The following is a 12,183-nucleotide window of genomic DNA, read 5'->3' as shown; positions in this document are numbered from 1 at the left end:
TTAGAAGGTTAAAATGAGTATGTGAATAAAATGAGTAATATGTGAATAAAAATATTGATGGCTATTGGTGTAGTGACATGAATACATTACATACAGGTCTCTTCAGATGAAGATAAAATGAGTAGTATGTGAAGTACACGTTCTGATATGGGTTCTTTTTGTTGAGCTTAATGACGTATGACTTTCTTTGGTACTCAATTCTGGTATGAGTTCTTTTTGTTTATATTTATTTAGATGGGCAATGATGATGATAACAAACTAATACTGCATCCTAAATTAATTATGTAATGTTTAGGCGAGACAATTTTGTGTACAATGCAACCTACATTGATATTACAATGTTTGTCTGAGGTAATCCCTCAGAAGAGCAGCCTATATTGCATCATAGTTTTATAGGAGAGACAATCTTTTATGACCAATCTATTTATATCCTGAACCCTAGTAAGTATTCATGGACTCCGGTGCTGATTTCGAGCTTGTTTAGCTCTATTTTGTGTAGGAATTGGTGCTATTTTTGAGCTCTGTTTGATTTCCTGGTGCCATTTTTGATGTTATCATGCTGATTTCGGGCATGTTTAACTCTGTATTTTGTGTAAATAGGTTTGGTTCTGAGCTCTGTTTGAGCTGGTGGTGTTGATTTTGATATTTTCATGTTGATTTCGAGCTTCTTTAGCTCAATTTTATGTAGGAATTGGTGCTATTTTCAGTTGGTGTTGTTTTTGATGTGATCATGCTGATTTCGAGCTTGTTTAGCTCTGTATTTTGTGTAAATAGATTCAGTTATGAGCTCTGTTTAAGCTGATGTTGTTGTTTTTGTTATATTCAAGCTAATTTCGAGCTTGTTTAGCTCTATGTTGTGTAGGAATAAGTGTTATTTTTGATATTTTGATGCTAGTTTTGAGCTTTTTAGCTCTATTTTGTGATATTTTTTGTTCAATTTATTGCTCTATTTTGTGGGAATAGGTGCTATGTTTTTTATATTCAGTTTATTGCTTTATTTGTGTGGGAATAGGTGTTGTTTTTGCACATCGCATATGAAAAAGTAGTCCTATAATTGAAAGAGCTGGTATTATCATGTAGTCAACAATTATATAGTTATAAATTGAATAAATTGATAGATTTGTATTACCTGTGAATTTCCTGGAGCATCGAAATATACAACTTCATAAATTGTTGCTTCTGAAGCCTTTGTTGAACCCTTTGCTGCAGGGCCAAACTTAGTTTACTACTAGCCTAAAGACAATAATTCTTGATCATACATAAGCCATGTATATGGCAGTGCCTCCTCATGCATAGATGAATATTAGCTTCGCTGCATATATAAAATATATATATTATATATATATTATATATATATATATAAATTAATATATATAATATATATATATATATATATATATATAATATATATATATATATATAATATATATATATATATAATATATATATATATTATATATATATAATATATATATATGCTTGTTATCAGCATGAAAAGTTATGCTGTAGTAGTTCACACCCATTCACATCAATTATCTATGTAATGTGTGTGCCCACATTTGAATGAGTGGAGGGAGATATGAACATCACTACCAACACAACTTTTTTTGCTTGGTACCAAGTATACCCCATGATTTCTCTCTCTCAGTCTCTCTCGTCTATATATAAATATAATATAATATATATATATATATATATATATATATATATATAGTTATAATAGAGAGAGAGAGAGAGAGAGAGATAAATGGTATCATGTGTCATATGAGGGGATTTTCTACCTATGACGTGCCTCTAAATCACATGATTGAGGGCGACATTGTGGATGATCCGCCCGTTAACTGATCTACATTCTAAACCCACAGGTCCAAGTTTGGGGTGAATCCGTGGTATTTGACCCTCCATCAGCCATGTGAAAAGTTCATTCATTCAAACCAGTTAAAATTGATAGCGAGTGATTAAATGTCAAAACGACGAGCGGGTTTCACCCCAATACTTGGTGTGTTGGGGTTTAGAATAGTAGATCAATTTCAACGAGTGGATGCATTCCACAATGTCACTCAATCATGTGATTTAGAAGCCGTCATGAGGAAATCCCCTCCTACTGACAGGTACCCATTTAATCTCATATATATAGTATTCTATATATTATATATATAACATAATATTATATATATATACATATATATAATATATATATATATAATAATATTTATATACAATACTACATAACAATATATGCATATCTCTTTCCGGTAAAGATCATGCAGTGAAATATTAACAATGATGATGTTGGGCTTAATTGTGGCCTTCAGGTAATTATTTGTAAGCTATTTTTACAATGAAGATGTTTGTTACAAGGACATCACGCCTAATATATGAGATCAGTTGTGAGTTCCAGCAGTCCTTATATGATCATCTTTCTTGTAATCAAGACGCATCGAAATGCATAAAACATATTCCATATCATTTGTAGCAGAAGTTACTGTCACAAAATGGATTTTTTTTTTAACAATCCGAAAATTAATAACAATCCTAGAGAAACAGGACAACACTGAGCAAAGCAAATTCTCAGTGTATCATAATACTCCCATCAGAAAACATGTTTCAAAAATGATTATTCATAATTTAACTTCACTTTACCCCACGTAGTATCATTCACTAAAACCAGTCATACTTCCCATAATGCATAAGCAAGTATACACACATAAGAAACACAAAATATATTCAAAAGCTCCAAAATGAAGTACTGAGTTACCCAAAAAAATGATGGCCGTGATTATGTCTTAATCATAACCATCACCATCATCATAATCTTCATACGTATCAACATCCACGAGGGCTATGTCAGAATCATCATCGTCGTCTTCTTCTTCCTCTTCATTATTCTCTTCATCATCATCAGAGGAATTGGGATCTTCATCATCAATTTCCCAAGGATTCCTAACAGACTGGATCAAAGTCAAACTATACTTGCTTTCAGTTTTACCTTCCAGTCTACAATTCCAACATCCACGGAGGTCAAGAACACGAAGACCTCTACACTTAGAGAGGATAGCATCTAAGCCATGGTCACTGAAGCGGCCATAGGCAAGCTCAAGGTGCTCAATATTGTGCATGGTGTCAGCTATAGACATTGCCTCTGATTCATCAAGAGCTACACCATTGTCTTGGTCAGCCATATGATTTGGGGGCGGCATATTCCTCCTTAACTCGACCAAAGATTTGCAGCAATTGCCGAGGGCTTCAATACCTTGGGAGGTGATCTTGAGGCAATAGCTGACACCTAGTACTGTTAGCATGGGGAGGAATTGAGCATGCTTTTCAATCATTTGATCAGTCACTACACTCATTGGTATCTTTAGGACTCTGAGGAACTTTCCTCTGCACGAAAAAAGAAGAGCAAAACAGGTACGAATACATAACTATGACTTGTTTTCAAACAATCAAAATAAAATTTATTTTGTTTCCAAATAATCGACAATTCTAACCCTCTTTTAACCTGTGATTCTTACATCACAAGTGAAAGCTCTGCCCACATTGCAGGTTCCTCTTCTCGTATTATATCTTATGATTAACTTACGAACTGTGAACACTTAGGAAACATGGGGTCCTACTGTCGATGAATCATTGTTGATGCGGTTAAGGGGCCTAGACATTCTTATAGAGATAGAAAACAATTGGCTTTCAGTAATGGTATTGAGGTCTTACTGACTTGAAACTGATCACTATTTATCTTGTTTTTGGTATAATCATCACAAGGCTTGATAAGTATCACTTGTCACATGCTATCCTGAGGAGAAATTGAATGGAATATGGATATAATGATGTTGTCGAGGATGCTTGTTTTCATGCTTCTAGCTATTATCACCGGTGATAGTAACACCCCCCACACCCGCCGCCTCGTTTTTTTTGGTTTGAGGGGGCAGGTTTGATGAGAGTTCTCATATTTTTATGCTTGTATACCTTCACTTTGGATTTTGTTTCTTTAATTTCTTTTTGATGAAACACTGGGGAGCTATGCTTCATGGTTTATCTTTAAAAAAAACTGTGAACAGTCAAGTTAAATGAAAGTCAAAAAAATATGAATAGAAGAAAAAAAATAGTCTGCCTATTTCAAAGGTATATGACACTCAGAATAATGTAAATTTGAAGTGTGATATGGATCATTAAGAGAAAACACAAAATTAGTTCGTGTGTATCTGATGATCCTTGTAATTTTTATAATTAGTTTTACAATAGTTATGTCAGATTTCCCATGGAAATCAAGACTATGAGATCATCAGATACTAATCATCAATTCATTTCTCGGAAAAAATTATAAAAGGAAAAAAGTAGACAGGAAATAAGGAAGAACCAAAAAAATTGATGTTGAGTTAAGAAACAATTCAAAAATTTGAAAGATAAAAAAAGAAGTATCCACCACCAATCTTCATACCATAAATAATATACAACTCAAGGAAATTATAGATAGAACCTTTTGTGAAAAATAGAACAGGATATATCACATACAAATATGTTTTCACGGAGCAAGTCTATAATGCTGACATTGTGGAACACTAACAAATACCACTGCTTTCCAGGAATAAATATTCAGTAGGAATTTTGCAAGGACGCAGGAAGGTAGCATTTTCTTTTTAATATAGAGGCCATAAGTTCAAGGCACGGCCACTCAAAAAATATTGGGAGTTTAACTGCTATACTACCTCCAACTTTGATAAATTTTCCACTAAAATGAATTTGGTTACCTTGAACTCTGTAGTTCAGTATGAATATAGACAATTTAGCATACTCTGTGTTCTAAGAGACGAGCTCCAAAAAAAATTGTTCTTGGAACAAGAAGTATCTTAAAAGAAATGGTACCCTTGACATAAGATCAGGAACTGTTGTGTGTGTGCATGTGTATATGTTACTAATGTGTCAAACATCTGGTTCTTTTTACTCACGAGCCAATTGTATTACTTATGCCGGGACTGTATGTACTACACATCAGTATCAAACCAGCTAAAGAAACTAGTGGCAAAATCATAAGATATATTGGACTTGTCCAAGCTTCAAATAACCATATAACTGCACTTAGCTTTTCTTTGGAAATAACAACTCATGAAACTATAAGGACAAACATAGATGAATTGATAAAAGAACATGGCCCCAAATTAAGCTATATGTGCGTGCGAACACACACACGCGGAGGCAAAATTATAGGGGTTTTGCACTCATTCAAGCTTCAAATTATAATATTTTCTGTCTTATATGTGACATGTGAATCCTTGTCGAAGAAATTCTTGGAAATTTTAAAATTTTCAGCTTTTCTATTGAACAAAGTTCGTTCTTTGATGGAAACTTAATCAAAACACACCGCAGAGAAATAAATCTCTTGGGGATTATGGAAAACATGTACATTGTCACTGAGAGCAATAAAATGGTGTAGCCAATTCATTGAACACTCAAGTTTTTTGGATTGATGGATGAGAGTGTGTATCAGAGAAGAAAGGAGAGGAAAGAAAACAGCCAAAGTTTAGTGGTTTACCTTTTCATAATACATCAGGTGTACATGTAACAAGTCCTATATAAATTGAGAGTAAACAAAGGCACAAAAAAAAGGGGGAATGTTAAAAGACAAAGGGTTATTTGCACTTCAAGAACCCAGAGTTCCACCCTTTCTAACTTTTGACACCCTGAATTTCTCTGTTGGCGATTTGATACTCCAAAGCACAAACCCTAGAATTTAATTTTGTTCAAGAATGTCAATATAGAAAAGTGAAAGAAACAAATTTTCTTACCAAGTTTCAGTTTTTTGAGTTTTGATGGGGCATCACCATTGTTAAATAACGTAAATTTCAAACCTTTGGGTATCAAATTGTCAAAATAGAACTTCTATAACTATGACAATTCAAAAGCATAAATTGTTACTCTCTGTCACCGCATCAAGGATTTGTGAAATAAACAACAAGCCCTAAAATCTCAACTTTTCAAATAAAAACAATCAAAGAAGTAAAAAATTCATACGCTGAGCAAGCATACAAGAACCCAGCATCCCCAATCATGTAGGCATCAAGGCTCCTGAGCGTTCTGCTGCTCCGCCGGACCAACTTACGGACGGCGGAGTCGGGCGGTCCTCGCCACTTGGCGGCACCACCGGTCGAGGTCTACGTGGGCCTGGGTCCAGAAGTCCGGCCCATTAACGACCTCGCACCACGGCCAGCAGACTAAAGGGATCGTTCGGATCATCTCGTCCGTTGGATTTATGCGCGCGAATATTAAAGCGGGGAGCTCTGGATGAAGCCCTGCCCAATTCCTCCATTGATGGGTGTTGGTCATTGCTTGACCTCGTTTGATTTCTGTTTTTTCGCCATTTTCGACCATTTTTTTTCTTTTCTTTATTCGTTTTGTGATGTGTCTACTCCTTTGTACAAACAAGAGAACTCAACATTCACCGATGCTATAGGAAATATTATTGGAGTAAATATAGCAGTTTTAAAAAAAATTCTGTGGGACACGAGAATACTATAGTAGACACGGGATAATGTAGCAATTCAAAAATCCTGTAAAAATATTGTAATAGTTAAAACCGGGATTACTGTAACGAAAAAATATGTCCTGTTTTGCACTGTGTTCACACTAGATGGGTTAAGGGCAGGCCCGGCCCAAGGGGTAGGCGAGAGAGGCGATTGCCTAGGGCCCTAAAAAACAGGGCCCCCAAAAACTCCGAACTTCCTTTGATGATTGAGGACAATATTAAAAAAAATCATGGGAGTCTCATATTCCATGAGATTGGGATCTTTGACGTAGTTACCAAAGTGAGAAAACGAAATTAGAGTCAAATGAACGAGGCAAACAGCAACGTGGCATTGCGTGCTCCGGCATGTGACAGACATTATGTAAGTTAACTTATGCGAATATTAAATATTTTCTCCACGTGGGAATGCCCACTCCTTGTCTCCCTCTATAAATTTGCAATGTAGACGCCTTTTAGGGTTTTTGTTTGCCTAGGGCCCCCGAATGCTCGGGGCCGGTCCTGGTTAAGGGGGTGTTTGTTTCAAGCTTTTTTTTGGGATTACAAATTTTAGGATGTGAAAATGGGTGTTTGTTTCAAGCTTTCCACAGTGTTTGTTTCAAAAAAATTATGGGATACGAAATTCTAAAAGGGGATATATCATGTAGGCATCAAGGCTCCTGAGCGTTCTGCTGCTCCGCCGGACCAACTTACGGACGGCGGAGTCGATGACGCCACGTGGCGGCACCACCGGTCGAGGTCTATGTGGGCCTGGGTCCAAAAGTCCGGCCCATTAACGACCTCGCACCACAGCCAGCAGACTAAAGGGATCATTCGGATCATCTCGTCCGTTGGATTTACGCGCGCGAATATCAAAGCGAGGAGCTCTGGATGAAGCCCTGCCCAATTCCTCCATTGATGGGTGTTGGTCATTGCTTGATCTCGTTTGATTTCTGTTTTTTCGCCATTTTCCACCATTTTTTTCTTTTTCTTATTCGTTTTGTCTTGCGTTTACTCCTCTTTACAAAAGGGTGAACCCAAAACATTCAAGCTAGAGTGAATCTACAATAACATTTACTATAGCAAACGTGAAACTGGACGCTATGTTTTTTGAAAAAAATGTTACTATAGCATTAGACAATACTGTAATAGAGGTGGATACTGTAGCAATTCAAAAATTCCAAAACTTACCGTATCAGTTCAAACCGGGATGACTGTAGCAGGAGAAAAAAATATGCTGTGCTTCACACAGTGTTCACACTAGTTGGATTTTAAAGGGGTGATGAATTTTGGGATATTTTGCGTCAAAGTCCTACACTATTACAATTTTGTCTTTTCAATTTAGGGGCCATAATTATCTTTACTACTGCCTATAATTATACATTATTTTTCTTAGGAAAGGGTTTCCTTGTTTGGATTATTTCGCTCGACGTACTACGTCTCTTGTTGTAGATTTTTAAGTATTAATTCCATCTAGTGTATGCCATTGTGACTTGTACGATTGTTTCTGATCGTTAGCTGCATGAACTCGTTACCTGATCGCTTTTGGATGGTTTATGTTATCATGTTTTAGTAGTGTTTTCATGTTGATTTGTGGATTTCAGTTGTACGTTCTTTTGTTGTTTCTGTTATCGTATCGTTTTTCGCATTGGATTTCCTTTCGTTCTATTTTCTTTGTGGGGTCGGGTCTTGCCGTGCGTCATGCACCTGACGTACACCTGTTTTCTCTGGTGTACGTCAGACTTAGATGAAGAACAGGTTCAGCTGGGAGATCATTAGGAGCCAGAGGATTCTCAGCAGGAGTGCCCTGCAGACGGAGCAGAAGAAGCTGAAGCTTAGTTATTGGTCATCCGTTTTCTTTTGTACTACATTCCATTTCTATTTGATCAGTGTATTTTGTATCTCTTTAGTATTCATTTGTTCAGATTTGTATAAGGGCATGTTTGACCCGTATTTTATGTCTCGGATGTTATCCCGTTTGTGATATGATATTTCCTTGTTCTGAGTTGTCTTTATATTCTTGCTATTGTGATCGGGGACCTGTGCCTTCGTATTGTTTTATTTCCAGACGCTTAGCGTATTAGATTGAGAAGACGGGGTCTAGCACTTATCTCTTCTCAGTCTAATACGTCGCGGGCTTGCTCGCGTCCCGATTCCCTGGTATTTTGGGAAGCGGGGCGTGACAGGTTTTTTTGGTGGCCCATGCAGGTCACGGTCCCGATTTCACATTAGTAAGAATATAGTGGATAATTTAGAAACATATCATATTTCATTCGTGAGACTATCCTTGAGCTCTTATCCTATTTTCTTGATAGATTTCATTTCATCCCTACCTAATCACTTTTTGACTTCGGAACTTTCCATTGTTTCTTGTCTCGTCACTTCTTGACTCCGCTCTCGTTCCTTATCTCTGTCCTTGGGTTTAATTCCGAGGACGGAATTTGTTTTAAGGGGGGTAGGATGTAAGGACCCTGATTTTCGATACTTGTTTAAATAATTTTTCTGGTGTTTTAAATATTAAATTATTATTTTAAAAAGAGTATTTATATTTTTTTTGATTTTATAGAATCTAAAAAAAAAATCTAGTTTTATATTTATTTTAATGGTTTTGTTAATTATAAATTTAATGGTTGCGGTGAATATTTTTAGATTGTTATTTGGTCATTGATATTGTTAATAATCTTATTAATATAAACCTGAGCATAGTACAAAAGTATATAAATATAAATATAAAGATATTTGGTTGTTTATAATTATTTAAAATGATTTATTAATATAATGTTATTCTGAATTTTATGTAAATATATTTCCATAATCTTCTTTTCCCTAAATTTTCTCTCATTTTGTTTTCCTTCCATATTTTCCCCCTAATTAATTAGCTAATCAGTTCCCTAATCAAATCCCCTTCTCTCTCTCAAATAAATTTTGCCCGTAATCAAATCCCTCCTCCAAATCCAAGTCCAATCCCCCAGCAATCACGTTCAAAATCATACCAAATATGTTCTCCGTAATCAAATCTTCCCCTCTCTCCCCAATCTTTCTCTTTCAAATATTATAATAGGACAAATTTTCAAAACCAACCTATTTGGACTTTTATTCCCCAAAAACGACCCCATTCAGTTTTATTTACAAAAACCGACCTGGTTTCAGCCTCAGCGCTGAAACCAGGTCGGTTTTTGAAAAAAACTTTCCGAAACTTCACGGGAGTTGAACTCCCGTGAAGTTTTTTGAACTATGAAACTTCACGGGAGTTCAACTCCCGTGAAGTTTCGGAGAGTTTTTTTTAAAAACCGACCTGGTTTCAGCGCTGAGGCTGAAACCAGGTCGGTTTTTGTAATTATTTTTGAATGGGGTCGTTTTTGGGGAATAAAAGTCCAAATAGGTTGGTTTTGAAAATTTGTCCTCCATTGTCAAGCTACATATTTTCTTCTTAGGACAAATTTTTCAAAACAAACTCTTTTGCAAATTTATTCCCAAAAAACAACTTATTTCTCTCTTATTTGTAAAAACCAACCTGGTTTCAGCCTCAGCGCCGAAACCAGGTCGGTTTTTACAAAAAAAATTCTGAAACTTCACGGGAGTTAAACTCCCGTGAAGTTTAGCATGCTTTTAATTAAGCTGCTAAACTTCACGGGAGTTCAACTCCCGTGAAGTTTCACAGTTTAAAAAATTTGTTTTTGAACTAAGAAACTTCACAGGAGTTCAACTTGTTGGATAGCGGATTCCTAATCTATTTTGGTAACATGAGGTTATTAGGATTCCTAATTTATGTTGGTAACATGTGGTTATTAGGATTCTCGACGCCCAGCACCGACGACCGCCTGAGTTCACCGCCGACCAGCCCCGCGCAGGACCCCAACTCCGCCTCACTGTCCTCCTTCATCCCCGTCGTCAGCAGCGCCGCCTTGCCATCGGCCTCGTCATCCACCCGTTTCAGACCCATCTGCAGCAGAGACGACGTCTCCCTCAGTCCGCAGCACAGCCCCGACGCCCAAGTTTGCTGCCAACGACCACCAACCGCAACCACCAACGCCTCTCCTTCGTCGCACGCCACCTGTTCGATGATATGCCGACGCAGTCCAGACCTGCCACAGACGTCGCTAGAGATCCGTCGTACCGTGTCCGCATCGGCGCCGTCGCCTCGTCGTCAGACCCCACGGTCTCGCAGGCAAGATCTCACTTCCCTTTGACTCGCCTTTACAATTTTGATATACTGTTAATTAAGTATATGTAAGTTCCTGGTATTCCCTTGACCCGTCATTTCATATTTATCTCTGTCATTAATTATCTACATATATTAGGATGTGATAAGTTATTATTTGCGTGGATTGTTTGATGACTGATATGAGACCAGTGGATGTGAGATAGAGTTCATGACTTAGTGACCTGTGCATTATGATCGAGACTTAGTGGCATATGTGTTGACTTAGAAATACAAGAAACGTTGGAATGAGAAAGTCTTGGTTTATATGATCGGATGTGGTTGTTGATTTGTTTTCCAGTTCCAGACAGTGATGTGATCGTTGATTATTTTCAGGCTCGTGCCAGTGAGATTTGTGAACAACCAGTTATTCGATAATATGAACTTGACTTTGTTTGAGATGAGTGATAAGATGACTAGTTACATGACATCGTTGCTTAGATGATTCTCCCGATCGTTAGTGGATTACATTTAGAGTTTTAATTTTAATTAATCTGATAAACATGGGGTTATAAAGGGGAATTGGTTGGAGCATATAACATGTATATAAACGGGCACATCGCTTTCCTGATATCACGTTATATATATATACATGGACTTGACTTGAAGGCGTGGCCCCCTTACAGGAATGGGGACCCGATTATATATATGAAAATATTCTTCTCCAATTTAAATAACATGTAAAATACGAATAATATGCTTACATGTCTTATGGTGGTTTTTGTTAGCTTTGTTGAGATGTGGACCAGTGAGTTGTGATAGGATGGCTAGTAGTATGACCTCGTTACTCAGATGTTTATGGATTCTACTGATTGTTACACTATTAGTGGATCATGTCTAGATTGTTAGTATTCCGGTTGCATGCCTCTATCGTTGTTGCTATCATCACATGTCTATTTCTAGTTCTATTATCGCATTGGCCATGCTTCTATTATCAGTATTGTTATTGCATCTGTTATTGCCTTGGTCATTCGACTGTTCCTATTTCTCCCTTGTGGGATCTTGCCGTGTGCCATGCACCCTGACGTACACCTGTTTTCTCTGGTGTACGTCAGATTTAGAGGACAGACAGGTTCAGCTTGGAGATATGCCAAAGCGAGCAGAAGAAATCGAAGCTTTGATAGTGGTCCTCAGTTTTCTTCTGTACTACTCTTCATTTTTATTTGATCAGTGTATTTTTATATTCTTCAGTATTTCATTCAGATTATTTTGTATAAGGGCATGTTTGACCCATATTTTTATGTCTGGGATGATTTACCATTGATGATATGTCTATTTCTTATTCTGGGTTGTCATTATATTCTCGCTACTGTGATCGGGGAGCTGTGCCTTCGCTATTTATTTATTGACGCTTAGCGTATTAGATTGAGAAGACGGGGTTTAGCACTTATCTCTCCTCAGTCTAATACGTCGCGGGCTTGTTCGCGTCCCGATTCTCCGGTATTTTGGAAAGCGGGGCGTGACAATATATATATATATATATATA

The 12,183-nt window shown here is 37.0% G+C and overlaps 1 protein-coding gene across 2 annotated transcripts; it reads right to left on the bottom strand.

The window, feature by feature from the left end:
• On the bottom strand, window positions 2,556-7,224 carry LOC109846377 (F-box protein FBW2-like). Of its 2 annotated transcripts, XM_020415615.1 has the most exons (3): window positions 7,161-7,224; window positions 6,010-6,047; window positions 2,556-3,384 (listed from the first exon to the last, which is right to left on the bottom strand). In XM_020415615.1, exons 2-3 carry the CDS (start codon window positions 6,045-6,047, stop codon window positions 2,787-2,789), a joined length of 636 nt encoding a protein of 211 aa, XP_020271204.1. In that variant the 5' UTR covers window positions 7,161-7,224; the 3' UTR covers window positions 2,556-2,786. The 2 variants fall into 2 exon arrangements, with proteins under 2 accessions (XP_020271204.1, XP_020271198.1); XM_020415609.1 differs by lacking the exon at window positions 7,161-7,224 and having other exon boundaries at window positions 6,010-6,426.

This window comes from Asparagus officinalis, chromosome 1, assembly GCF_001876935.1.
Source record: "Asparagus officinalis chromosome 1, Aspof.V1, whole genome shotgun sequence".
Lineage (NCBI taxonomy): Eukaryota > Viridiplantae > Streptophyta > Magnoliopsida > Asparagales > Asparagaceae > Asparagus > Asparagus officinalis.
Note: the sequence above shows the minus strand (reverse complement) of the source record. Positions and strands in the feature narration are given on the sequence as shown.

What these genes read in the sequence shown, in the direction of transcription:
- LOC109846377 (XM_020415615.1), bottom strand. Translation starts at nt 6,047, where the DNA reads ATGATTGGGGATGCTGGGTTCTTGTATGCTTGCTCAGC. An exon ending in TTCTTGTATGCTTGCTCAGC is followed by an intron (nt 3,385 to 6,009) that starts GTATGAATTTTT and finishes TTTTTCGTGCAG; the next exon opens with AGGAAAGTTCCTCAGAGTCC.